At 43.5% G+C, this 27,001-nt stretch overlaps 1 protein-coding gene across 1 annotated transcript; it reads right to left on the reverse strand.

Annotated features, from left to right (window-relative positions):
- Positions 1 to 420: 420 nt before the first annotated feature.
- Positions 421 to 27,001, reverse strand: akap1b (A kinase (PRKA) anchor protein 1b). Its single transcript, XM_030066661.1, has 11 exons — positions 26,846 to 27,001; positions 17,105 to 18,801; positions 13,709 to 13,833; positions 12,995 to 13,121; positions 12,574 to 12,701; positions 8,986 to 9,163; positions 8,627 to 8,777; positions 7,521 to 7,588; positions 6,651 to 6,724; positions 6,498 to 6,563; positions 421 to 5,359 (listed from the first exon to the last, which is right to left on the reverse strand). The coding sequence occupies exons 2-11, from the start codon at positions 18,774 to 18,776 to the stop codon at positions 5,297 to 5,299; spliced, it is 2,652 nt and encodes an 883-aa protein (XP_029922521.1). The 5' UTR covers positions 18,777 to 18,801; positions 26,846 to 27,001; the 3' UTR covers positions 421 to 5,296.

Here is a 27,001-nt window from a genome sequence, read left to right on the forward strand (position 1 = left end):
TTCACAGTCAGAATAAAGAATAAAATATATATACCATCAACATCTTTAATAACTTTTTATTTTTTTCCCCAATAGATCTGTACAACCAAGAATCAAACCTTAGATGAGCCTAGCAAAAACTGAACTGTACATGTTAAATGCTTGTGGGCAGGACAGCTTAACACTCATTTAAATAATCCAAAGATTACTTGGCTAGCTAAGCACACACTTCAAACCAGTCCTACCGATGGAGAACATCGAGTGGCTCTGGAAGGGCGAGGGGGGCGGGACAAACCAGAATAAACCAAACAAAAAAATAATGTTCCCTTTAGTTTCCATCTTTCTCTCCAGTGTTATACAAAAGTACAGTGAAATATCTTATTTACAGAGAACTGAACAAAGTCAACAGCTCTAAATTTGATCAAGCGTCATACATTATTGTTATTATGTTGTGGTTTTTTTTTTGCTGTTGTTTTGTTTTGTGGGGGGGTCGGGGCAGCGAGGTTTGGGATTATTTCGTACGGTGGTATGGCATGATCAAGCTGGAAAACAAACTTGAAAGAGGGGACAGGACAGCTCATCTCAAAAGTTCAAATGGAGAGGAGGAGTAGGAGGAGGGCATTGAGTTAACAACAATCCATCAATATGGCTACTGCTCCATTTCCAGTACCAGTTGACCCGGCAGGCGATGAAACAAACACACAAGCCTTTAACGCAATTCATTGCTGAGGTACCTTCGAAGGATAATTCCAGTGTTTTTCAACTCGGGCACTATTTTTCCACCCTTTGGATTCCAAGTGAGTGTCTTCACAACATTCAAGACACTCATTTCCGAGCCTGTTGGTGGCAAAAACATTTTTAATGGACGTAACCCGACAAGCCGTTTTTGGACCAACATCCACTTCAGTCATCTGGACCCTGAAAAGTTGAAAAATTGGGCCCCCGAGTTGAAAAATACCGCAATTATCCTTTAATTCCTATATATATATATATCCTTATTTCAATAAGGTTTTCAAGAAATGAGACACCGTTTAACGTCATTGTACACACTTTCCTACATCAGCTGCCCTCAGACATTCCAATTCATGAATCAAACACCAAACTGTTCCTGAGAAGTTATGCATTATTGAGGAGTTCGACCTTTTTTGACAAAGTGCTATAGACCTGTGTTATGGTGTTGAGAACGGTTATGCAGTAAACATTCTCTAGCCGTTAGTCCTTCATGTCGAATCCAACACTTGAAACCCCTTCTTGCATCCCATCCTTCAGCTTAGTCAGAATAAAGCTGCCTTATTGCTAGGGTAACACTAGTGATTTTGTTCCTTTTAGTGTGTGTTTTACCCATTGAAACAGACTTGGTTAAAAACATGAAATACAGTGAGAAAACATTATTTAGAATTACAGTCATCTTGGAAATAAAAACCTGAAGGGAATTTAGGCTGAATCTTAACATTGTCATAGCAGGAGTCCAAACATGGTTTAGGCTTGACTTCAGTGCTACAGATACAGAACAGTGATTAAAACTTCATGATGATAAAATGTGTTAAAAAATAATCTGAACTATGCGTACTTTTAAGTGTGATGAGCCAAATTTAGATGCAGTCTTAACCCAAATGCAACAGAAAAATGCAACGCTGTGAGAAGCGGCCATGCTTCCTGCAGGATGACTGTGGTTCTCACAGCTTATGTACTCTGGACTGAGTCACACTGCACTTTAATACACCACTGAGCCAACAGGAGTGTTCCCTTTATAGATGATAATAGATGATATAGACTGCAGTTTTCACCATGCACAGAGCCATCACAGACTTCGACCCTTTGGGTATGCGGCTGGGAAGAAAGAGATCTTTGAGACCCTATTTATTTCCTTTACCCTTATCTCTGGATGGGAATACAAAACGTGGAACAGCAGTGTGCTACTGGCCTGATAAAAATGTCTCCTTGTGTGACAGATGAAGATACAGACAAATTCAAGGAAAAGCCAACATAAAGTGTCTCAGTGAGGTGTTGGAGCCACCGGAACAGCTTCAGTGTTCCTTGGTATAGATTCTCCAAGTCTCTGGGACTCAGGTGGAGGGATTGAACACCACTCTTCCAAAAGATGATCCATTCCTCAGTGCACCCCACATCCTAACAGAGCCAGCAGACCACCGCACTGTAGAGGTCCAGCAATCAGGCCTGTAGTGTTCTCCTGGTGGACGCCACACATCTCTTTGTCCACATCTCAGTAGGCCAGTGCCACTAGACTATGTTTTGGAAGAATGGTGTCCCGTCCCTGCAGCAGAGTCCCAGAGTCCTGGAGAATCTGAGCCAAGGTGCACTGAAGCTGCTCTGGTGGCTCCTGGTGAACAAACACCTTACGAAGACACGTTGTTGTTTTTACCTTTAATTTGTAATGTCTGTATGCTAGATGATGGAGATGTCAACAGTAAAGACCACAGGAGAAGGGCGCACCTGGGATGGTTTTACCATGCATGCGGTGAAGGATACAGTCTGGATTTGTACACATGTAGTAGGCCTAGAGCCGTGGAGCAAGGCAAACTAAAATCTTGTAAATAGTGCTTCTGTCAAGCTAGATGTTATGGTCTGTCCAAGAGTTTGTAGTGCATTGCTTCCCCTCTTGAAGTCCCTGGTCCGCTGACTGAGGCTCAGGGATATGAACAACCGTTGAGGAGCACTCCCCCATCACACTTCCAAGTCCCAGCTCCAGATATGATGCATCTCTATGTAGTGTGGAGCTAATGCTGCGTTCAAAGATATTCTTGACTGCTTGTGCATTCTGCTTGTCCAGTTCAGAAAACCCCTGGGAGCAACAGTAGGTGCAACTTTTCATTTCAAAGTAAAAGGACCATACCAGTGATTTTGAATGTTTGGCCCATTGGCAACAGATCATTTTGTTAACCATGTGGGCATACTAAAGATTTCACAGGATATAATCAAATATATAGAAGCATCCATCTTATTACTTCCTCCAAAGAGGTCATGTAACTGTCCAGTCTGTTACCAAGATATCTAAAAAAGTTCTTATCGGATTAACATGACACTTTGTTGAAGGATTTGTCGTGAGCCAAGCAAGAGTTGATTAAATTATCATGATGTTTGATGAGTGATATCTGGTCATGCAACACCTTGTTCAAAAGCTGGGAATCTCCAGAAGGGATTGGAGTCAGCCATTTTGCATTTGGGCACCTGTAAAACATCATTTTGGGGAGTGGTTCCCACATTAAACACAGTCTTTCCTTAGACTCTCGCAAGAAATACACAGATCTTTCCTTTCTGAGTATTCATGGTATAAATTTTTGTCAGAAATGCTCAAGGAATCGAGCTAATATCATGTTTTAATTCACAAATCGACAATCTGCGACATTCTGTGGATTCAGTTTTCTGAATCATGTCACTGCATTCCATATTAAAGATACTTACTGGGTGCATGTTCTAATAATGTTTTGTAATAAGACGTTGCCATTCAGCAACCATGGACTAATAATTTTCTGTGTAAACAAAACACAGTGCTGCTGCTTTTAGGAAAACTAATGTCGAGGACTTCATTATGGTGATGGACTACTGCTGCGAAGAAAGCCCAAAGTCTCAAAGTTTATGTTCATATCGTAGTGGAATGAATGGAAACCAATGGCTGGATGAAAGGGAGGAAAATGATATTGGAGTTGTGAAATATGACTACTTGCTTTGGGGAAAAAATTGCAGCAATAAATTGGCAAAAGATTATCAGATATTGTACTTTTCTCACTAGTGCTGCTGCTTTCACAAGGCACTGAACATCATCGGGGAAACCCTCACAGCCACTTCGAAGACACTTTGACCCTCCGCCACTGGGCAGGAGGTTCTGCACTAGAACCACAAGACTGTTGATCAGCTTCCTCCCACAGCCTCTCAGGCTTCTTAATAGGCAAACCATCTCATTGAGAGTGGCTGCAGCATAACTTCATATGAAGACACTCAACTCAAATATCTTATTTCTGGATTCCTGCACTAAGCACTTGAATGCATTTTCGATATATCTGAGTTACTCATAATTCTATTATTTTGTAGATACTGGGAAAAACACTGGTATGGTCCTTCAAGCAGTTGAGTGTTTTGATAGATCCATGGTGACGTAATGTCAAACACACATCACTTTAGTGTAGTTACATGTTAAAACCAATGCTGTGTTGCATTTGCAGTGTATCAACGGGTTTCCTTACTGGAATTTTGACCTGGTTGCTCTACGGTATTTTTTGTCAAGTAGGAGGTCAGAATTTCTGATATCAGTGAACGCAGCATTTAGTACTGGAGAATGGTCATGCTAGCTTGATGGATGGTGGAGGCAACAAGCTGACCCTCGACTAACTGGAGGGAGCGTCTGTCTGTCTGTCTGCAGGATGGAGATCCCAGAGAAGGAAGCCCATTTCTCCGTAAGGCCACAGGGATGTATGAAGGCCAGGGCAAGATGAAGCAGGCCTGGTCATGCCTCCTGAGCACCTGGTTCTCCACCAGGAAAGCACTCTCTGTCCTCCACTGCTCTCTGCTGCGCTACCGCTCATCAGTCTCTAAGGTTTCCGCCTCGCTTGACAAATCCAGATGCCGGTGGGGCTGAATGTGTTATTTGGAAGAACCAAAAAAAAACAAAAAAAACAAAACAAAACAAAACACAAAAACAAAAAACGGAAAAAAAAACTCGACAGTGAAATGCAGCCGGTGCCTGAGACAGGCACAAAAACCTACAGATGAGAATCTCATATATCACAAGTGTCAATGGACCTCCAAACTGTATACATGAAGAAAAACTGTACGCCTATTGTCAACTGCACATTACAAGTGTCTAGACAGTCAGCTGATGGTGGTGTTGACGGACACATGTTGAGAAGTTGAGATAAATATCCACAGCATGACGATCCACAGTCAGATAGTGTTGAGGCCCAGAGGAAAATTTCAGGTAGGACGGGGGGGAAAAACGCAATCAGATTAACCTTTATTTAGTTACAATATAGATTTCTTTTTAAAAATTTACAAGTACCATTTTCTTCTTTAAGTTCTTTTTGTGTGTGGGGACGTGGAGGGGCAAAGAGAAAGTTGGCTTATTCTCAAGCAGTACTTGGTTCTCTTAGATTATGCCTGCAAACAAAAACTTTTAATTTCATTTCTTTTTGAAAAGTGGTGTAATAAAAAAAAAAGAAAGAAAAAGAAAGCAAAAACAATCTTCTCAAATCCAGTGGTTGTGTGGGTATTCCCGCTGCAGAGTGAAAAAGGTGTTCCTGTGTCCTTGACTGCCAATCGGAGGAGAAGAAGGGGATGGGACGGGGTGACCGGGGGCGGGGCTTCAAAATCCGTCCACCCAAACACCCAGGCCCCGCTCTGCCAGTGTGCGGTTCACCAAAATCAGCTGCAAGAGAAAGACAGATCACTTTTCAGGATTTCATTATTGACTGTACTTCCAGGATATGGGGCAGATGTGGTGCATCACATCTGGTCAGGTCAGCACAGCCTACCTCTGAAATTACAGGTGGGTCATTCCATATAAAATAAACCAATTCAGGAAAAAAAAAAAAAAAATCCCACCTGACCGCCTCAGAATCAGCTCTTTTTTTTCCTACAACATCTTTTGCATATTCAATAAAGCCATGCAAATTTTTCATCAAAGATATTGTAGGGAGAAAAAAAAATCAGCTGATTCTGAGGCACTTGTTGAATTTCCACTCAATGATCCAGATATGATGCAGTTTGACTGATGAGTTTTTTTTTTTTTTTTTTTTTTTTTAAACAAATGATTGTTTATGGGAAGCCTTAAATGCCAGCTATTTTCTACTGACTTATTTCCACAGAGCAAATTCAAATGGGCATCTCAGTTAAGTACTGTAAATCCAGCTCAGTGCAGGGCTCAGTTTTAGTCAGGAATATGGCTGGTTATTTTTTTTTATTTTTTTAGCATGTGTGTGTCCTTTAGGTGGAACTGTTCCAGCAGTGTGTTGCTGCCATGCCAAAAAAGAAAAACTGATCAGTATCATGTTATAATGAGAACAGTTTCTTTATAATAAGACGTCTTTTTACTCTGTACACAATATGTTTGCATCGATATATTGTCTTCTGTTATGACACACAAACTTGTTTTTGTTAGAATATACCATGTATCTAAAATTTCTTGTTATTACAAGTCAAATCAAGTTCTCATTAAAAGGAGAAACTTTTCTGTTGTACTAAGTTATCTTGTAACAAGAAAGTTTTATATCGTAACAAGATATATGGCATACTGTTACAACAAGAATAGAGTGTTAGTAAGTTGAATTTAAGATATTGTAAGACCTTGTAAGGATCCATAGACATCCTGTGGTATTAATATCTGGGGTTTCAAAGGAAGATTTTACTGCTCATTAGTCTAAATGTTGCAGAGGTTTTTCCACCCTGCAAATAAAACCTTAGAAAGCTGTCAAATTTGGAAAGACCAAATATTGTGACTGATAATCTCAGTATAAAGAGTAATGTATGAAACCATTTTGAAAATCGGACAGATCCCAGCAGCATACCTCGTCTCCGACCATGTTCCAGAGCTGAACCAGAGGCAGGCCTGTGTTGTTGTCGTAGTTTGAGACCTTTACAAACAGAGGGGACAAACGGCCGGTCAGCAGCGGTTCATGTTTGTCATGTGTCTAGCAGGTGAGAGCTGACGGCGGGTTTACCTGTGCAAGCAGCGGCACTCCCCGGGTCATCTCCTCCAGCGCCGAGGTGGCCTCCGCCGAGAACCGATCCTCTCCTGCCGAAGGACATTCAGACACGAGTCAGCGCGACACGATGACAGACGGCTGCAAGCACGAGGCGTCTGCACGTCTCAGAGAGCCAGAATCAAACACTTTACGAACTTTTTGTCTTGCTCACTACCAGGAACTGAATTACAGACCAATTTAACACTGAAACCTGCGAAAATTCACTTGATTTCTTTCAAGAACATGGGGAAGAGGCAATTAGCAAAAAATTACTGGAACTGTAGTAACAATAACACAAAATAATAGTAAAAAAGAAAGACATTACCAGAAAACATCTACATAAAATTATATATTTAAATGTCAGATCAGTGAATGGATCAATTTCAGAAATTGTCTGCCCAGTAGTGTGTGTGCTTTTATTTATCAAAAAATTCACACAAACATTTGGTAGAATAGCTGTCGGAAAAGTTGATATTCACTCAAAGTCTGAATTTCTGAAGAACTGGTACGTTCTCTTTAGCATTTGCTTAAAGCCCAACATTGATTTTACAAGTTTTTGCAGAATTTGAGAATCTGTGTTATTCCAGTTTCTTTTACATGTTCATTGAGACTGAGGCAAAGGCTGCACACTTTCATTCATGCACTGATCAGGTACGTCTGTCTCAACCAATTGACTTTAAGCCTGTAACTGGATCAGATGGACGAGAGTAAAGCTGGAATCATGGGATCATCTCTGAGGGACAGGCCATTTTTAAGGCAGAGGAAAAATCCTAACAAAAACGTCAGGGCTTCAGCCGTGCCTGGACGTGTAAAAATAAAACAATGACAGACCAAACGCTGATTTACCTGGAAGGGGGGCGATGTTGTCAAGTAATACTTCAGCACCTTGGAAAGGTAATGTTACAAAGTCTGACCTGAAAAACAAGCAGAGCAGCATTCAGTTCACATAAGCAACATTTTTTGCAGGTGTGACTATCTGGTGCAACTCTAATGTTGACCATCATGCTGCAGAAAGCTGGTTTAGGTTTCCAAACCAGTGGCAGCAGAAAAGTTAGCTCTGAGGAACTGGAACAACAACAACAACAACAACAAAACTGTTTCTACAACCTTCTGAATGCATTCCTACAGTACAGATCTCCCCCAGGCATATCCTCCCCGTTTCTGAACTACAGGCCTATGTGCTGAGCAAAACTCAGAAGAGACTCAGCAGCCAACTGTACTGTCAAACACTTTCACTGTCACTGTATGATTCAAACACAACAGAGTATAGAAAATATACCATGAAACTCCCAAAGCCTCGAGTTCAGCTGGTCCTTGTTCTTTTTGTATCTGTTTTGCTTTATTATGCACATTATACCATATTTTAACCCCTGCTTTTTGACAGATTGCAGCTGCCTCTGACACTTTTTACAGTGTTTTTCTCCATCAGCAGTGTGTTTTATAAACCCATCTAAACATCACAATACATGTCCTGGATTTTTTCACCTGATTGGAGCAAACACAGCCACAATGAGATTAAAAAAAAAATATTAGCTTGATAGGCCCCTCAGTATGTGGAGAGGAAAAAGAGAGAGAGAGAGAGAGAGAGAGAGAGAAAGCGAGCGCAACGGTGGTTGAGTGAGCAAGACAGTGAATGAAGCGAGAGAGCAGAAGTAGCAAAAACTATTTTTTCCCCAAATAAAAAAAGGTTTGGAATCACTGCAACCACAAGAGGTTCTTTGTCAAATAAGAACAGCTGCACAAAAATTTAGGCTGATAGACCCAGTAGATTGTGAGATTAGCTGCAGAAACACACACACACACACACACACACAGAATGCATGATCCCGTCCTACGCCTTGAGTGAGCATGCGTGTGGACGTGGGGGGAAAACTGATGCATTCTAGGTGCAGTCCTCTTTAATTATAGCTTTAAATTTGAGATTTCTCAGCTTTGCCAACATCGACTCTAACCTTATTTGCCGTAAGGAGTCGATCTTGACTCTGTCGTAGCCGCCGTAGTCCACATATCTGATCTCCACCTCGTTAGTCTCTTTGTAGAAAGTGATGACCTGAGCTCTCCACCAGGCTCCCTCAACGGCTGGAGCTGCACAGATCACGCCCACTGAAGGAGAGACAGAGAGAGAAAATGCTACTGAATCCCAGATTAATGAAATTATTTTAGGAGGCTTAAGCAGCTCCTTCAGGCGGGGTGAAGCATATTTTATGGACTGACACCCTGAACAGTGGAAAAAAGGGGAGGATCCATCAAACTGGGGGTGGATGAGAGTGATATTGCCAAACTGATCTGTTGGAGTGACCGTGGTGTTCACCTTCAGCAGGTGAGGGCAGGGCAGGGGTCCCTGGCTGCGAGTAGCACAGGAACATCTGCTGGTCGAGGCTTCGCAAGGCGTGGTAGGTCGGGTGGGTGTGCTGCTGGACGAAGACGTGGCCCGCCGATACGATGTTAACCACAATCACTTCTACTGTCACGCCGCTTGGGAGGAGAAGCTGGGGAGACAAATCCACAGACAAGTAACGGTTACTGCTCGGACAGATGTCTGACATGCCAGTGAGTGTTCCCCTAAAGCTCAGGAAATTTCAGTGACTCAAGCCAAAAGGAGGAGATATAGCATTACATTTTCATCTTGAGTCATACAAGTACATAGTTTTTTATCGTGGGACCACTGAGAATAACCGCCTACATTACAGAATTGAAATCTGTATGTACTATTAGATTACATCCGCCTGCCTTATGTAGGAACCAAGTAAAGCAATTTGAAATTTCAACAGAGGGATGTAGACTGAGTAAGAGAGAGAGGTCGGACAGACAACCTGTAGCATCAAGGCTAGAGGACCAAAGACATTTTTGAATCCATAATGAACATTTATGACTGTTTTTCACTGCCCTGTGTACTTTAACCGTGTAGGCCTAATGCAGCCAAGCATTACGTTCCTTCTCAATGTCACAGCTACTCACCAGTGTTAATGTTTTAGACATTTGTTAGTCACTTTTTGGTCATCCCATCTTGTTAGTTTTAGTGATAAGGAAAGAAAGCTATGACAGGAGTTTGGCTCCAGTCGACACTGGCAGCAGGTCTGCAGACAGTATATGTGTGCATAACATGATTAGCGTGTGTGTGGCTGTAATGCTACTGTTTGTGCTGCTGTGAGTGCAATGTGAACCACCATGGGGCACATGTATAAATCTGACCAGCACAGAGTTGAATATATCTGAGACTGAGCAGCGAGTCACCGGTCACGGCTGCTGGAAATCTCAGTAAAATCAATCGGTGCATCTCTAGTGTCAACAGTTAAGTCCAACAGGCCTCAGCTGTGCACAGAACCCACACAGTGATACACTAATAAGCTACACAAGTTACGACACAACATAAGGACTCATACACACACACACACACACACACACATTCCAGCTCCAGTTCACACACCATGGAGAATGAATGTCCATGAACACGACAAGTAAAAACACACAGTATCTGCTTCAGTGGGCATGATGGCACAATGCAACTTGCCATTCTAATGCACCTAAACCAAATACGCTGCAGAGGTGGTGACTCACAGAGTCCGGGAAAGTAAGAGCATGTCGAGTCTTGACCTGCTGTTACTGAATGACGGCTGAATTTGAACTGAAATCTCTTTGACCCGCTCCTCCTCACAATGTCTTCTTATGCAAAGTGATTTGCTTTGTTATAATTTCACCCAAGACTGACTTGCAATCACTCTCAGCCCGGGGAGTTTGATGCTTCAGACCAGCCTCCTTCAACAGCCTTTAGTGGTAGCAGTGGCATTAGACTGTCTAGTCTTTTTGCAGTGTGTGCGGCACTTTTAATATTGGCTATTTACACGACATGCAGGCCAACCAAACACCTATGTATCAATCCTAAACCCTAGACCAATTTTTATTTGCCCACCTACAGCACTCTGCGGCCACTGTCTCTTTATCATCCTCTGAACTTTTCACTGCCAGTGGAGAGGTTGTCTCAACAGTTCCCTGCATCTAGTACCTTCTTTCTGATTTGAAAACGTGTGTGTATGTGACTCCTTGACCAATCACATTCTAAAACAAACCTAGGCTAGACCACACCAGGAGGGGGTGTCTCCCTCCTGCCTTCAGTATGTAGTTGGGTTTTGTCAGGGCTGTTAGCAGCAATGTGCTGGACGCAGGCAGGTAAGTGAGGGGCCAAGTGGGTGACAAGTCACTGCTTGGCTCACGTAACAAGTAACCTTCATCTGATTCATTTTACATCAATTTCCAACCAGTCACCTGCCCAAACACTTAGTGTCCTACGGGGAATCCCCCCCCCGATTCGCTAACCCTGCTCCACTGCCTTCACGTGGCCGAGGAGGGGGACACAGGCTTCTCTGTGTGTGGAACATGAGTGAAGAGAAGCCTGTTGATATGTGCAAAATGCACTGCCACTCAAACATCAGACACACATAAGACATATCATATGCACAATTTTATTTTATGGGTAAGAATGTCATGTGCCTTCTGGAGATATTAATGAACCAACAGGTCTAGCAGGCACACTTTGGATGTATGTGCACATTCATCGACTTAAGAAGTTAAAAGAAAGGCTAAAAAAACCTTCCAGTGCCAGTGATGGTGCATTTCATGTTGAACAGAACAGCTATTCTCTGTTTGGCCACCAAGAGTCCAAGTGCTGACTGCCAGCCCTCATCATGTTGCCATCTGCTGGTACTTTAATGTATTTTTTCCACTTTCTCAGCTGGCATCAGTCAAGAATGAGCTCAGCAGTGTCACTGTCCACTTGACCTGCCGGCTCTGTGAGTCTTACTGCTGTGTTGCCTAAAATGTGTGAAGCTTCCAGAGAAACAAGTTTATCATTTGACTAGAGAGACCATGCTTGGCCTTCTTTACATGCACAGGCTACACAGTTTAGTTTACACATCCTCCAGGTCCTTCCAATATCTCCATTCGAATCAGCTTGACCTTGGCTGAACAGGATCAAATGTACAACAGCTTGAAACTTAACAGTGACTCAATTCAATCTAAAAAAAAATCTGTTGTGATGCTGATTGTGGCTAGAATCTCAAAGTGTCACCAGCCTAACACCTGATCTTGACTGAACCCGACAATATCGCCTTGCAAAGCATCCTAACAGGATCAGATAGCATCACAATAACAAAAACGGAAACCTGCCATCATGAAAAGTGGGAGTCGACTTATTTTTGGCATCTTTTCCCACCTTTTTCCTGACAAAAATGAGCGAGCACCTATCTGTGGTTCCTCAGTTCCATGTAAGCTGTGATGGAAACATTAAAGAGGAACGGACACTTGTCGACTGTCAAAATCAGCCTGTCTAGATCCATCTCTCCTCCATCTCTACCCCAGCATGAACACAGGAGCTCAGTGCAGTTTCCAGCTGACATCAGAGTTTTACAAGCCTGGTGCACCTGTGACAACTCAAATTTTTTTTTTTTTTTTTTTTTTTTTTTTAAACCCAGAGCGGTGCCGCTCGCTTCTCTTGCTGACGCTCACTGCAAGTTTAGATGTCTTCACTGAAACTGCTGGCTGCAAATTATTTTTTGTACAGCCATTCGTTTTGTGCAGCTCCATTTGCTTGCTCACATCGCGTTATGTTATGAACAGGTGTTCAGGTAAAGAGACATACTGCAAAACATGAAATTTACCACAAACTACATACTAGCCTATTTCAGGGAAATTTGATGAAATCAAAAAGGTACAGCTTTATGATGAGGTCTTATTAAAACTAAATTCAGTCAACTTTTGTGTCTCGATTGTATGTGACAAACTACCTCTTGAAATGGTAATAAGCATCTTTGCTGGGCTGGCAATATTAATGCAGATTAAATAATTATAGAAATAAAATGTACAGTTTATGGAGGCACAGAGGGACTGTGTAGATCATGCTTACCCAGGAGGTCATGGGGAGTGATGGCAATGTGAGTGGTGGAGGTGGAGGTGCATATAGGTTGGTCAAGTCCAAATCTTTAAACTTCTTCCCAATCAATGAAAGGGCTTTGTCGACTTGCTGTTGGGTGCCTGGAGAGCGATAAAACACAAGTCAGACCCCGAAAACAGTGGTCTCGGCCAGGGTCATAACAATAAATGTGCAGAACACAAATTTGGTTTCACTTCTCTCCGTGCAGATCAAAATGCTCACCGTCTTCAGCCGAGCAAATCTGATTTACATCTTATTGTGGAGTGTTGTGCAGACTATTCCATCAAATCAAACTAATTTCTGGACTAACAGCATGCTAGCCACAAATTAACACTCTTGCCATTTCTCAAAGCATTGGGGATTTTTAAAAAAGTAACCCCCTGTCCCAACTCACCCTCTATGTGACAGATCTGGAACTCTTGTGTGTAAGGCAGGGTGGAAATGTAGATCTTTGCACCAGAGTTTTGCTTCAGGAAACTCACATATCTCCCCTGCTTCCCGATTAACCGCCCAACCAGATGCTGTGAGAAGCAGATAGCCAGAGGGACAGATAATAGCACATCGAACAAGACTGGACAATTTATACAACATGTTGCGTTTCATATTGTGAGCACAACAGTTTGAAGAAACCAGAATTCAGATTTATCAAACCTCAACGAACGCTGTCTGCCAAGAGCTGATTTCAGGAGCTAAATAACTACATCATGTTCTCACAATTCTCCGCACCGGCCTTACTTGAGGGCTGTTGAATTTGGATCATGTTTGACAGCATGTTCCAACTTCATTTATTTAAAAAACTTGCGATAGTATATCATACGCAGGACGACCAAAGTTGCTGAATCAGCCGTTTCAAGCGCCATAGGGGCACCAAGTTCGGTTGGTAATCTTTGCCCTCACTCTTTGTACTTCTCCCTGCTGGCTGTTATCCACTTGGTAAATGATTAACTCGGGTGACAGGCGCGCCGCTCTGATTTGAATAATTCCACAAAATGAGTTTGGAATTAATAAGGCTAAATCTATAAGCACAATCATGACTGGCCAGCAGCAGATTTTAATAAAAAGGCCAGTAATGACAGGATACATTGGTGTCGTCGCTGTCCTGACTCACCTTTGGCACCTCAATCTCCCAAATGATGACGTCAGAGCTCGAGGCCGTGGCATTGTTGCTCTGGCTATCCCCGACACCCATAGTGCAGCCGCTGTCCATCGAGTCCATACTATTCACATCAGAGCCTGAACACACACAGTCATATTTAGAGGAAGACAGGCAGCAACACTAACTGGATAACTGGAGTAAACTGCATATCCTAAGCATCTGCCCTAAAAATGCAATTTGTTGTGTATACAGTGTATAAAGCACCATACCAGTGTTTGACTCTTTCAACCCATTTACTACACTGCACACATGTATTAATTCCAGTTTTTCAAAGCAGACCACACCTTTGTAGGTTTTTGAATAATCGCTTGATTTGCCATTTATCACCTCTACCAATACAGTTGGACAGCGGTTATGTTTTTACTTTGTTCCATTTCTGTTTGTTTGCTCGCATAATCTAACATAGAAGCTGTAAACGCATTTGCATGACAAGTGGAAGAGACTGGTCATGGGGCAACGAAGAACCGATTCATGTTTCACACCCATTGACCAAAGGGGGGACGCGGCCTCTCATAAAAACTCATCTATCTTGTGAAGAGGTTCACAAAACATCATGAATTTTTGTGGAAAGGTTGGTCATGTGGCCGAGAAGAAGTGACAACCTTTTCAACATGATTAGCCACAGGGGTTGCGATGGTGGGTGTGATTAAGTTGTGGTGAAAATCCAACATGTGGAACTGGAAGATCTTGACAAACTGCATGGTGTTGGAGGAGGTATGTGCTCTACTGCGTGCTCTCTAGTTTAAAATACGGCTGCAGAATGTAACGTTTCAGCAGCGGCTTTGTGATGTGTGCATGTGCAAAAGTCACACTGCATGATGCGAAATGTCAAGGAGTGTGGAGTGCTAGGGTTTAATGGTTGATTGGTGATCACTCCAAAAACAAAACAGGCCCAACTAGTGACCGACCACAACCTGAAAATGAGTGCCGCCTCTTTTGGTTGCTTGATAAAGCGATCAAGAACTGATCTCAAAATGTGCAGTATCCAGATCTATCTGTACTTACATCTTTCTGGCATACAGATAAATCTGTTTGCTGCTTGAGTTTGAGATTTTTGGAGCGTACACATCTTCTACCACGCAGATTAAGCATGCATTTGACCACTGTTAGAAATGGTAGGCTACATGTAAATAACACAGCTGTGACACCATTTGTAAAGTTCATTTAGAAACATATGTTGTTTTTTCCCCAAATACCTCTCCACCTGTTCTCTCTCCACTTGCCCATGCTGTGTCAGAGTCCTATAAGTGAAACTGAAGTGGAGGAGTCCACCGGGGGAGGGGTGGGGGGAGGGCTGAACCAAGTGTGGTAGGAGTAGGAGGGGTTTTGTTTTATAAAAAGAGAACAGACTTTAAAAGTACCCAAATGATGAAAATTATTAGTTAGTTGTATATCTGCACATGAATAACATTCTATGTTTCTGGTGAAATTTCCTGTATTTTTTCATATTGCAGAGTGTATCATAGAAAAAGAGATAACACACTGTCATTTTTTTCCCAATATTATTAGAAATGACTGATGTTGGAATTTCATGTGGAACAACCTTTTCTTCAGGTATGTATTATTGTGTTATTCATTTCACTGGGTAATTTTGTGGGAGTGCAACTGGGAGGAATAGTGCTTTTCCTAAATAGGTAAAGCTAATTCCCTGCTTGGTAGTTAGACTAGCCATGATTGGTGGTTTGATCAGCTCAAAGAGCAGTTAGACAGAACACATTATTTTGCACAGTTCATTTGCTAAGGGTGTAAAACCAAACACTAAGGGCCCACTCACATTGGCAAGTTTGGGCCCGTATCGTGCAAAAGCCAAAATCCCCCCCCCTTCCCCAGTTCACGGCTGGCCTGCACTCACATTACCTAAAGCCCAAACGCGCCCAAGCACGATTGCCCCCAGTGTGCACGTCATCACGTTGAAATAGACACAGGCATGGCCCGACATCATTATAAATCAATATAGTTCAAATACATTCATCATGTCTTCCTTTTAACTAAAAGACCGGCAGACCAGACCTGACCGGGTGGCCGCACACCGCGTGGTGCCGTGGCCGGTGCCGGCCAGCACCAGGTCTGCCGGATCTCCGCGCACACAGACTGCCGTACTGTCATTATTTTTTGTTTATACGCGGTTGCAGCAGCACAACGGACAGCGACACAGACAACATGGTTGATTATTGATTGCGCAACGCGGCCATTCGGCGGTAATCGTGCTGCGCACATTAAACAGTTTTGCAGAGGCAGGAGGAAAGTTGCATGATTTACATCCGCGCACTGCGTGCGTGACCGTGCATGTGCTCATGTACGCGCCCATACCGTGCAGAAGCACACCCCTTCCAACCGTGCCAGAGCGGGGGAAGTGTACTGTATTCAAGCACGATACGGAGCGATCACACTGGTCAAAGAATCCGGATTTTAGGGGCAATCGTGCTTGGGCGCGGATCAAACTCGCCAATGTGACTGGGCTCTAAAAAACACACAAACACCTTAATCCACAACACCTTTTAAGCCACACATTTACCTGCTGAATTAATGAGTATACTGAAGGTTTTTTGTGTTTGTTTTGAAAAGTGTAAGTAGACTTTTGCTTTTGAAAGAATATTTGTTCATTTCATAGATTGTCATCAAATCTCTGAATGAAAAAATGTTTTTGCAAATAGGACAAAATACAGAGAACATTGGAAATGGTAGTGTTTTTTCTCCTTGATGGACAAACCAAACCAAACTGTGACCAGAAACTGCAATACAAGCTGAAGTGTAGGATTACTGAACCTTTAAACCTCTAACATAAATACCTGCTGGTGTTTAAGAGGAGTTTCTCTATATCTGATAAAGATGTGTCGAAAGAAACTTGCCTGCGGCAGCTTAAATAAGCTCATCAATACAAATCAAGTGTGTTTCAATCCGTTGGGTTGAGCTGTTTTTGTCTTTCTCTGGCCATATGGCATTTACTCAACATAACCAACTGATGCTCACTCATGTAGGAGTGTGTATGTGCTGAGATCTGTACTGAGGTGTGTAAAACCACAGCCAGACACAATCAGGTGATGTGAGTGACTGACAGCTGGCGTATTGAGGCTGAGTGGCTGCTGCTGTTTGCAACCATAAGCTGCTGTTCGCTTCTCTTGCTAATAGTGAAACTTAGGTCTACCAACTAAATCTGAAACCTAACTTGAAGCCCCAGATCCCATGGCCCACATGGTGAAAACTGTCCAACCAACACTGCCATCTATGCACCCCTGAGCTATTGCTAGTGGGGTTAAATCTGGTGTAGTCCTTTCAAAGCAACAGTCCAACAATCTCATTTTCAACACCAATAAACATAGATTAGATCAATTAAAATGTATGTCTCACCTCCAGACTGATCAGTCTCCACCTCACTTGTCCCGTGAGCGCCGTTCCTCAGGCCCAGTCCATTGAGCCTTTTTATCTCACACACAGTATCTACTGTGTTTGCTTCCGCTAAGGACAAGACTGTTGTCTCTGGGGCAGTCTCAGCCAGCGGCTGTGCAGGATCTCCTGCTGACATGTCTGTAACCTGTATCAGGTCCGTCTGGTTGTCAGGGATGCTGTTCTGGAGGTCCTCACTGCTGACGCCGTCCTCAGAATGGCATGTGCTGCAAGCGGAGTCCTCGGCCAGTGCTGATCCCCCTTCAGTTTTCAGTTTAACCAGGTTTGGCAGTGGAGCACCTTGCGCTGCTTGATGTGATGTTGTTGGCCAGTGGCCTCTCAATTCATTTTGTATCTCAATTTCCCTGTGACTAGCCTCAGTGGGCTCCCACACTGGGGCTGAAGAACACCCATTAGGCATTCCTTGCTCTGCCTCTTCCACCAACTCTGCCTCTCTAAATTCACAGCCGATCTGGGACAGACCTGTTGGTAACATGTGCTGCTGCTGTGCTGGCTCTTGCTGGGAACATGGCCTGCCATTGGCCAGTGGTGTGCTGCTGCAACTAGGTTGGCTGTTGTCTGTGTCCTGGCAGCTGGTAACACCAAGGACCTCTTGGGTGGCTGCCGAGATGACCTCAGTGATCAGTCCGGCTGCTAGGAGCTCCAGATCCTGCTCCTCACCACTGGTACTGCTTACAAGGATGTCCTCTGAGGCCACTGCTGGGGAGGTGGAGTCTTGGGCTGGGGCCTGGGCTACAGGAGTCAGGGTTGAGGCCGGAGAGGTAGGTATGCTGGTTAGCACGTGGTGGCGGAAGCCTTGCGCTAACACGTGCGTCTCCAAAGAGTCTGCCTCTGGTGTGATCGCTCTGTGGGCTTTGGCGGGGGTGACTGGACAATCTTTGGTAGTGATAGCTGTCAGGTGATCCTTCACTGGCTGTGCTACACAGGGCACTACCACCTCTTGTGTTGCAACTTCGCCTTCTGGCTCCGGCCTCTCGGCATTGGCAAGATCTGCAACTGTGGGGGAGGTACTGGTAACTTGGGTCAATTGGGCAGACTGGCAGGGCAAGACGGTTGCTTCTACTATGGAGTCTGGATCAGCAGTTGGATCTTTGACAATGTGTTTCCCAGATTCAGTCACTAAGTCAGGTGCCAGGTTTCTCTCTGGGTCCTTGTCATCTTTCACAGACACCTGGAAGGCAGGGAACTCTTTAATGTTGTGTGGTGGCAGAGCTGAAACTGAAGGCTTATGGATTTCCTCTGTTCTAACTCTGTCAGAGTGAGAATCTGCTACTTCAGAGCTCTGTTCCTGTGAGGGTTCAGTGTTTGGGAGATGAACCTGGGCAACTTCTTGTTCAGTTGATCTCTGCTCTTTGGCCTTTGAAGGTCTGTTTCTGCTGGACTGTGGGTGAGTGCTGGTCTCTGTGTCATTTGTTGGGGATACAGTGCCTTTCTCAACTAGACCATTGCTACCCTCTACTGGGGTGCTTAAGTGGCTCACTGTGGCTGGAACCCCCTCCAGACTGTCATGACTGGTGATTCGCTCTTTTTTCCGTGAAATGTACCACCACCAGCCTATCAGTGCCAGGACTCCAGGCAGTGTGTAGGGAACAACAGATCGAAACCTCAGTGGCATTTCCTCAGGACTCTAGCAGCAACACCTGTAAAGAGCAGTTAGAAAGAAAAGCACAGGTTAGTATCGTTTCAAGGACCTTTCACATTGAGCACAGCTTAGAAGTTGCTGGAAAAACTGGCTTTCTGATCAGCAAATTAGCCAGTCTGATTTGACTTTTTTTTTTTTTTTTTTAGACTATACCTGCTCCTCAATTCTTCAGTGAAAGTCATTTTGGCTCATTTCCTGCACTGCCTTACTTGGCTTTATTTGATTACTGATTGCTATTCTCACTGATCAGATGAAATTAGGGGAGGGGGCTGGCTGCGAATCAGTGTGCATCTATTTATCACACAGTACAATAGCTTCCAAAGAGATGCTTGGATTTCCACCAAATTTGGTGGAAAGGCTGGTCATGGGCCAAGAATGAAGTAGCTAACTTTTCATGCGCCTTGGCCAAAAGGGGCCTGTTAGTGGTCCATGGCTTCTGAACGGAGTCACATGTCAAAAAAACTTTGACCAGGCACGTCATGAGCCACTGAAGACCTGATTAACTTTTCATGCTGTTCAACCAAAACTAATAAAAAGTGACCTAACCCTCTGGTACCAGTCTGTTCACATCAACACCCAGTCAAGAAGTCAGCAACAGGATGCATCAGACCTGTTCACATTTCTTTCACAACCAATGACACAGAGTTGAAACAGAGACACTGAATGGCTTAACTAAACCTAAATGTCTTGGGTTAATAACTTAGGTCTTATTTACCCCCAGTGTGTGACCCACTGCGTCACTACTGCAACCATTTCAGCTGTGTAGGCGACTCAACAGGATACAATTCAGCTGAAATGGTTTCAATGGAAAATCATTTGGTTCACTTGATAAGACTTTTCAGACTGAGCAAGGCCCAGACAGAGCTGGTATAATAGGAGCAGGGATGTGTAAAGTGTATGAAAATTCTATTTGTGTGCTAACTAGTGCTATCAAGATACACAAGGACATTTGACTGTCAGGATTCCATAATGAAAAAAGGAAACTCAGTAATTTCAAGGAATTGTTAAAGAAAAAAAAAAAGTCAAGGCTAGACAGTCCTGAGACAACAATTCAGTTTTCAAATTGATCTGACTAAGACAGAAGTGCTAATAAAAAGGTATATTACTACAGCTTCCACTATTGTTGATTCCTGGAGCAGCCATCTTGGATTTTGAGGTCTGGGTTGGTGAGGTCCTTCTGACTTTGCCATTTAGGATTCCTTTTATTTAAAACCTGCCATACTTGAACCCATTCCCTAGCAACAGGTTCTGTGATTCTTTTATGGACAGACAGCAAAATGCAACTAACTGCTGAATAATTTTTCTCTGTATTTGGCTTTGACTTCAAAGTCTTTAGCCTCTACATAATTGTTTTCCAGACACAACTTAGAGATAAAATGAATCATAAACACTAGAAATGGGGTTTAAGGTACAGCATTTTAATTGTTTTGCTTGTCATAAATGTGCTTGTATTTGGAGGATCAGCCCCATCAGCAGCTGGCAAAGAAACAGCCCTATGGACTCACAGCAGCAGGCGGCTGTGGTGTGGCTCATTGGCTAGCAGCATCCAGGCTGCCTGGTGCATGCCTGGTTCTTAGTGCACCGACTGGCTGGGGATAACTAACCTTCCCATGTTAAAAAAAGGACACTCAGACATGCCTTTCCTTAACGGACCTGGCAGGCCCTGCCTGCAGGAGGAGGAATGCATCACGTGGGCGGCTCCGTCACATCCTGCTCTGCCGCCAGTCACGGCTTGGCTTGGCAGCTGGTCTCGGGGTTCGTATAGCCTTTATGGAGTGTGTAGGAGTGAGAGTGCCAGTGAACCTGGACTTTTGACCTCTGTGGCTGGTGGCCCTCCCACCTGCTCTGCACAGTCAACCGCAGCCAGCATGCAGGCCGGCACACAGGATTCTGGGATGGACCATTTTGACGTAAAACTCTTATAAAAAGAACCACCTCATGGTCATTCGTAAGGGTGTAATCACAACTAAAATTGTCCCGGAGACATAAAACCATCTTCCTGGCTTTTCATTAACTAAGGTGAACTAAAATATTCTCCCTTGCTAGTTTGCAATCACCCACTCTTGTAAAATGACCTATTTTGAAAACTCCTTACTCTCCCAGAGAAATGGTCTGCAAAACTCTGATATTCCAGGAATTCCATGTCAAGCAGGAATCCAGAGCCAAGTAGAACATACATATTCAGCTGCAATGATTCATTCACCTTTGGGAAGGACAGACTGCACCACATACATCATGGTGCCCTCTGCCAACTTCTGATTAAACCTCCAACTACAGTACACATACAGTGAGTTCAGCACTGCAACAAGAGTGCTATTTATGCTGGGTCCATTTAAAAAAAAAAAAAAAAATTCAGTAATCTGCCAAACAGATGATGCCATCAATAGATTTTGAAAGCCTAAAATATATGAATAAATAAATAAATTCACAGATGTAAAATGTATGCAGTGACAGTGTGTGTAGTTTTCATCTCAGTCCCTCACAAATCAAAAAGCGAGAACTTCTTTCTCAGCCACCATGTTGACGATCATAACACGATCATGACACAGGGAGAAATCGACGGAAGAAGCAGAGACACCAGGTTTGTGGACCAGCAGCAGCCGTGACAACCCACAATGCAGTGCGGCATGTTGCATCATGGGGCAGGGGGCTGTGGATGAACTCTGAGACACGTACGACACTGCACAACGATCACAGTCGGGCTATTTATATGCCGACATGTTGCCTTTGACTGAAGCCAACAAGTTGCACGCCCCTACTCTGTGGCTTGCTGGAAGACATTATGGGAAATGTAGGAAAATGCTGGCTTACCTAGAAGTAGGCACGACAGGCTGAGATATCTGGGCTCACCAAATAAGTAATTTGGAGAAATGTGGGCATTATATTGTTTAAGGTGACAGAAAGGTGTGTGTGTGGTGCGGCTGGAGTTTGGCAGCTGACGTCAGAATATCAAAAGAAAAATGATTTCTCTACTGCTGAGGTCACTGTTCTGTTTCCTTCACCTACACCCAAATCTTAAGGGATGCTCACTTTGGTAATTGGGGTTGCAAAGGGGCGGGAAATTTCCTGTAAATTTCCAGAAACTTTCCAGTAACTTTCCATCGGAAATATTGTAAGATGGAAACTTTCAATGGCAAGTAATAGGAATATATAGGAATTAATGGGAGTTAACTGGAAATTTGGGGTAATTTATAAAAACTGTACCACGTACAAACAAACATTTTGTTTTGGCATAAGCAGACAGGCATTCAAACTAACACAAATTTAATAAATTACATTTTTACTTTAGTATAACTTCTGAATATAACTGATTCTTTCACTGAACAAAAAACAACAAAAAAATAGTAACTTATTAAACAATTAAAAAAGGTGATTAGCAAAAATGACCAATCATTAGTAAAGAATAAAATAAAAGCAAAAAAGGGGAATAAAAACAAGAAATTATAAAAAAGAAGAAATGAATAAATAAATAAACTTTTAAAAAAACTATATAATCATTAGATCTATACATTTACGTCAGATCAGTGATGCAAGATTGATGTCAAATATCTTGTGTTTAAATTCACGAGCAATTAACCCCCCCATAAAAGGGTGAAGTAAAACCTTTCAAAATAAAAGCCTGTCCTTAAGCATCTGGGTTTCAAAGGATTAATGTGAACAGCCCACAGTCCTGTTAGACACTGGACTCTTCATGCTAACACTGTTACGCTGATTAAGGAATGTCCTATTAAAGACTAAATGTGACTTGCAGCTCCTCATATTAATCATAATATCATAATATTAATCATCATCATCATTTAATTTTTCTTTTATAAAGTAAGGGATTCAAACAGTGGGCCAAAACAAAACAAACAAAAAGATTCATTAGAAAAAGGTTGGCTAAAATGTGAATGTCAAGTGAAGGCATTCGATAGCTGCACTTTCCAGTAAAAGTTTTTCTTTGCAGATAAGTTTTTTTGTATTATTTTTTGCATTTCTGCTTTATTTGATATTAACAGTACAGAGAGACAGGAGAGGCAGGGGAGAGAGACAGAGAGAGAACGACATAGAGCAAACGACCTGAGGTCGGATTTGAACCAAAGACACTGCCATCAGGACTCAGCCTTAACAAGAGGGATGTGCTCTACTAGGTGAGCTACAGTGGCACTGCAGATACATTTTTTTTTTTTTGTAAAACATTCAATGGTAGATGAGCCCAAAAACTGTGGACACACTCTCCAAACCAAACATGTTCAATAATCCGTCCTCAGCTACAGGTGAGAGCCAGAAGCATGGCCGACACGAGTGACTGGCTGAAACAACGCGAGCAAGTAGCTGCTCAGGTCTGACCAGGCCGAGACTGCCTGGCGGAGACGTGGGGAGGTGGTGAGGGCCGGGGACAAGAGAGGGGCAGCGTTATGTTGCACACCGCCCCTCCTCTCTGTGCTCGGGATCCCACCACAGCCCCGTCTGGCCCAGCTTGTGTTACTGCGAGATCAGTCCCAGGACGGACACGGCATGTGCCTAACTGGAAGTGCTGGTTTCTACTGGTGGAGCACTTTAATATGTTTACTACCAGGATAACCAGTACACCAAACACCATACAGCATCAGTCACGTAGTGCTGAATAATGAGGGCCGACTACCACCTTAAAGCAGGATTGAACTTTGGTAGAGAGTTGGGGTGTTTAGTTACCTGGGTGTTATATGAGTCCACATGGTGCTGAAATATCCTCATTAGTTGTTCTGTGCTCCCCTGAGCCGCTGGTCCACAACACTGGATTTCTATCTCTCCATTCACTTCTACAGCATAATAGCTCCCCCTCCAAAAATAAACTTTTAGCACATAAACGTGTGCAAAGAAAGCAAATTATGTCAATATAAAAAACAAGTCCCAGTACCCACTTTCTCGCCTTGTGTAACAATTATTTGTCGAAGTACTATCAGGTTGGTTCGTCCTGGCGTAGAGTTACTAGGCAGAAGTTTCCTGCAGACACAACCTGCCGGATCTACTTTCCAACTCAAAAAGGAAAATAACAAGACATTTAACTTCCTTTAAAAAAGGGTACTGAGACTTTTTTTTACTGGCATAATTTGCTTTGTTGGTATTAATTTATGCACTAAAAGTGTTATTTTGGGAGCTGTTTTGCTATGGAAGTGAATGGAGAGATAGAAATCCAGCACTGTGGATTAGCAGCACTAATGAGGCTATTTCACCACCATGTGGACTCATATAACACCCAGGTAACTTTACAACCCAACACTCTACCAAAGTTCAGTTTTAAGTCAGCAACCATCATAAAGCAAACAACTACTAATGTCAAAAATCAATCAGAATTTCAGAAAACCCAATTTATTTATTTTGCATCTTTTTTTTCCCCCCTGCAAATGACTCCAAATTGACTCAATGCTGTTAATTTATGGGCTGACCTCAATCTGTTTAGTTTAGATGACTTTATCCTGCAGTTACAACTGACAAGATAAGAAAGCTGATAAACAGAGAGCTGAGACAACTTTGACACAAACACATCTGACCAAAGGTATATGGTTACAGGATTTATTTTGAGGGGGATTTGAGGAGTTTCCAGCAATATTAGGAATACTTTAATTACACTATAATTTAATCCTGTAGACATTACCTCATTTATTTTATAGGTAAGAATGGTTACTGCCTGATTTCACTCATCATGTGCAGGGGAAGCTGCTCTGTAAAACTGGAACTAAACCTAAGGTAGTGTGGTCTGGGGTCTACTGTGGGTGTGTTTTGGCAAATGAAACATGAGAATGACTGAGAAGCGCTGATGTATATGCATTCACTATTTCCAAATGAAACCGTGGCTGCCACAGCCTATGCTGAATTTGCAACATTCACCTTGAACAAGGTGAGAGTAGAAGTTGACTGCCTGCTCTGAGGGGAACTAAATGATCAGGGGCCTCCCGTTTCATGCCAGATTTGTGCGCCGTGCATTGGTGCCGTGCTCCATCTGAAAGTCAAGAATCAGCCGGTGACCTTGGCGGGTTAGATAACGGGGAGGTCAGGCTCTATTTACATGTTACAGAGCATACAACACGCTGAGCACAGGCAGCCTAAGCAGCTTATTACACAAGGAATATAGAGCAACCGTAGCGCACCATTCATACAGGAAAAGACCGACGTTCTCCGCCCTGGCTATCGACGCTACGCGCTGTCCAAATCGCAACTAGCGCTGCACAGTTCGCACACCAAACCCCATTCAAAAATCGGGAAATTTTAACGCCGCCTGGCTTATCGATGAAAATAGTTCTGATTTCATAAAGCTCCACTGGAGAACTCGGTGTAACACAACAAGCGGCACTTTATTTAAATAACAACCTTCACTTGAAAAGGGACTAGTCCATGCTGCTCTCTGATGTAACTGTAAAGCGGCTCGTATCGATTCAGAGACGAGCTCGGTAACAGCGCACTGATTTTGAATCAAGCTTCGCGCAGATACAAGATCAAACGAAATGTATCGGGGCGACATCGCTACAGTTACACGACTAAGAGTAATGATCCTTTACAACGATGAAAGGGCAAATTAAAATCTAATTATAATTGTTCGTCACGTCATTGCCGTGGTGACAGCGTGCAGCGTGTTGTTTATGCATCTAAACATGAGCTAAAACCCCCGGCTGTGCAAGGTTTGCTCCACCGAAAATAACAGACTGCACGGCTGGTCTGTGAACCTAGCTAGCCAGTTTACTACGCGAAAGCGCATTCAGAAGTCTGGCAGTTTCACACTGCCTTACATCTCAGCAAAGGTCACAAGTCAGAAAATAAATTCAAAACTTCTGACTTTTGTGGAGACAGTAGTCAACAGTGGCATGCGACAAACACACCACGAGGACTTATTTCAGTGAAACAGAAACTGTTGGAGCCGCTCTTCCCATAAAACTAGTTACAGCATGGTGAGCGGTCGCGAGTAGGACAAAAGAAAACTTAATTGAAATAACAACCGCTTGGTGGGTTATTTATATCCCGAATTTACAAGAAGATGGCGAAGATTCGCAAACGAACTTGAGGCTTGTTCTTAAAGGTTAATACCCCAGCCAGTGAGCAAGGAAGCACGGAAATGGCAGAGTTTTGAATGGGGTTTGGCGTCACAGTCTCATGTATGGAATCCCGTATCGTGGCTAGCTGTGACCTACACTACTGGGAATAAAGCATGGCTGGTAGGCCGCAGTGCAGGAGCCAGTCTGTGAAGTTAGCCGGCTAGCTAAACACCTTGGCTACAAAGCTAAATAAAACGTTGAAGAAATCAACAGCGAAATGCATCAGCATGCAGCTGCTGGCGCTTTTGCACCATTTACAGCATTTGCGATGACTCGGAATGCATGCCATGGCCGCAGGTTACCCAAATCATTTAAGCCTCTTGTTAAAGGCCATCTTAGAGCTTGAACTCACCGACTGACGGTCATTAGGCCATGTTCGTAAGCACTGCACCACAACGATTCCAACCGGGAAAATCGTGTCCAAATGTCGCAGAGCTAAAGGACATGTTAGGTCCAAGTGTAATTATGCCCTGCCACCTGGGCCTCAGACCTTCACACTAGCCTGTTAGCTGGCATGACAAGAGAAAAAGGACAGCTCGCTACCTGGTAGCCGACCGTCACTGGGCATTAGTCACCACACAAGTCAGACACCAAAAGCCCTTGCTGCTAAAGTGCATCGAGTCCACAAGAAAGAAGCAATTCGCAGAGTAATTTACCATTTCACTGTTGTACAATGGATACAGCGGCTAGCTAGCTAGCTAGCTGCAATAGCTGGACGAACGATTTGTCTCAGTGAAAAATGTGGAGGCTTAGCATTTCAATGACATGGGGCTGGAGCGCTCAGGCGGTGGTATTAAAGTGGGAGCAGCTCATGGGTTCAGGTGAAAAGCCTCTGAGCGGTTAGCATGGGGGTCCTGCAGCCCTGAGAGTGCGTATCAAGTCAGTCACGCTGTCTGGATGTGATGCACACAGCAGCCGCGGCTCCCCACGGGCTCCCCTCCACAAGCCACGGCCACACGTCCCTCTCCACTCGGCTCATGTCACGTTACTTACTGGATGTTCAGCTCCTCGGCGCCGCCACGGTGAGGGGAACACGGCTCTATCACAATGTCAGCTTCTCCAACGTGTGCCCTACGGAAAGTCGCTCTCCTCCCCACGTGTTCACCCACCAGCATCAGTCTCTAAAAACAGACTCAACAGCTGATCAAA

This window comes from Myripristis murdjan, chromosome 13 (genome assembly GCF_902150065.1).
Source record: "Myripristis murdjan chromosome 13, fMyrMur1.1, whole genome shotgun sequence".
Classification (NCBI taxonomy): domain Eukaryota; kingdom Metazoa; phylum Chordata; class Actinopteri; order Holocentriformes; family Holocentridae; genus Myripristis; species Myripristis murdjan.

Bases quoted from the DNA above. Each gene is read 5' to 3' on its own strand.
- akap1b (XM_030066661.1), bottom strand. From the start codon at position 18,776: ATGCCACTGAGGTTTCGATCTGTTGTTCCCTACACACTGCCTGGAGTC. The intron at 13,834-17,104 runs GTGAGACATACA...GTGTGTGTTCAG, and splicing joins GGAGACTGATCAGTCTGGAG to GCTCTGATGTGAATAGTATG. The intron at 5,360-6,497 runs GTATGCTGCTGG...TTTCTCTTGCAG, and splicing joins GGAACATGGTCGGAGACGAG to CTGATTTTGGTGAACCGCAC.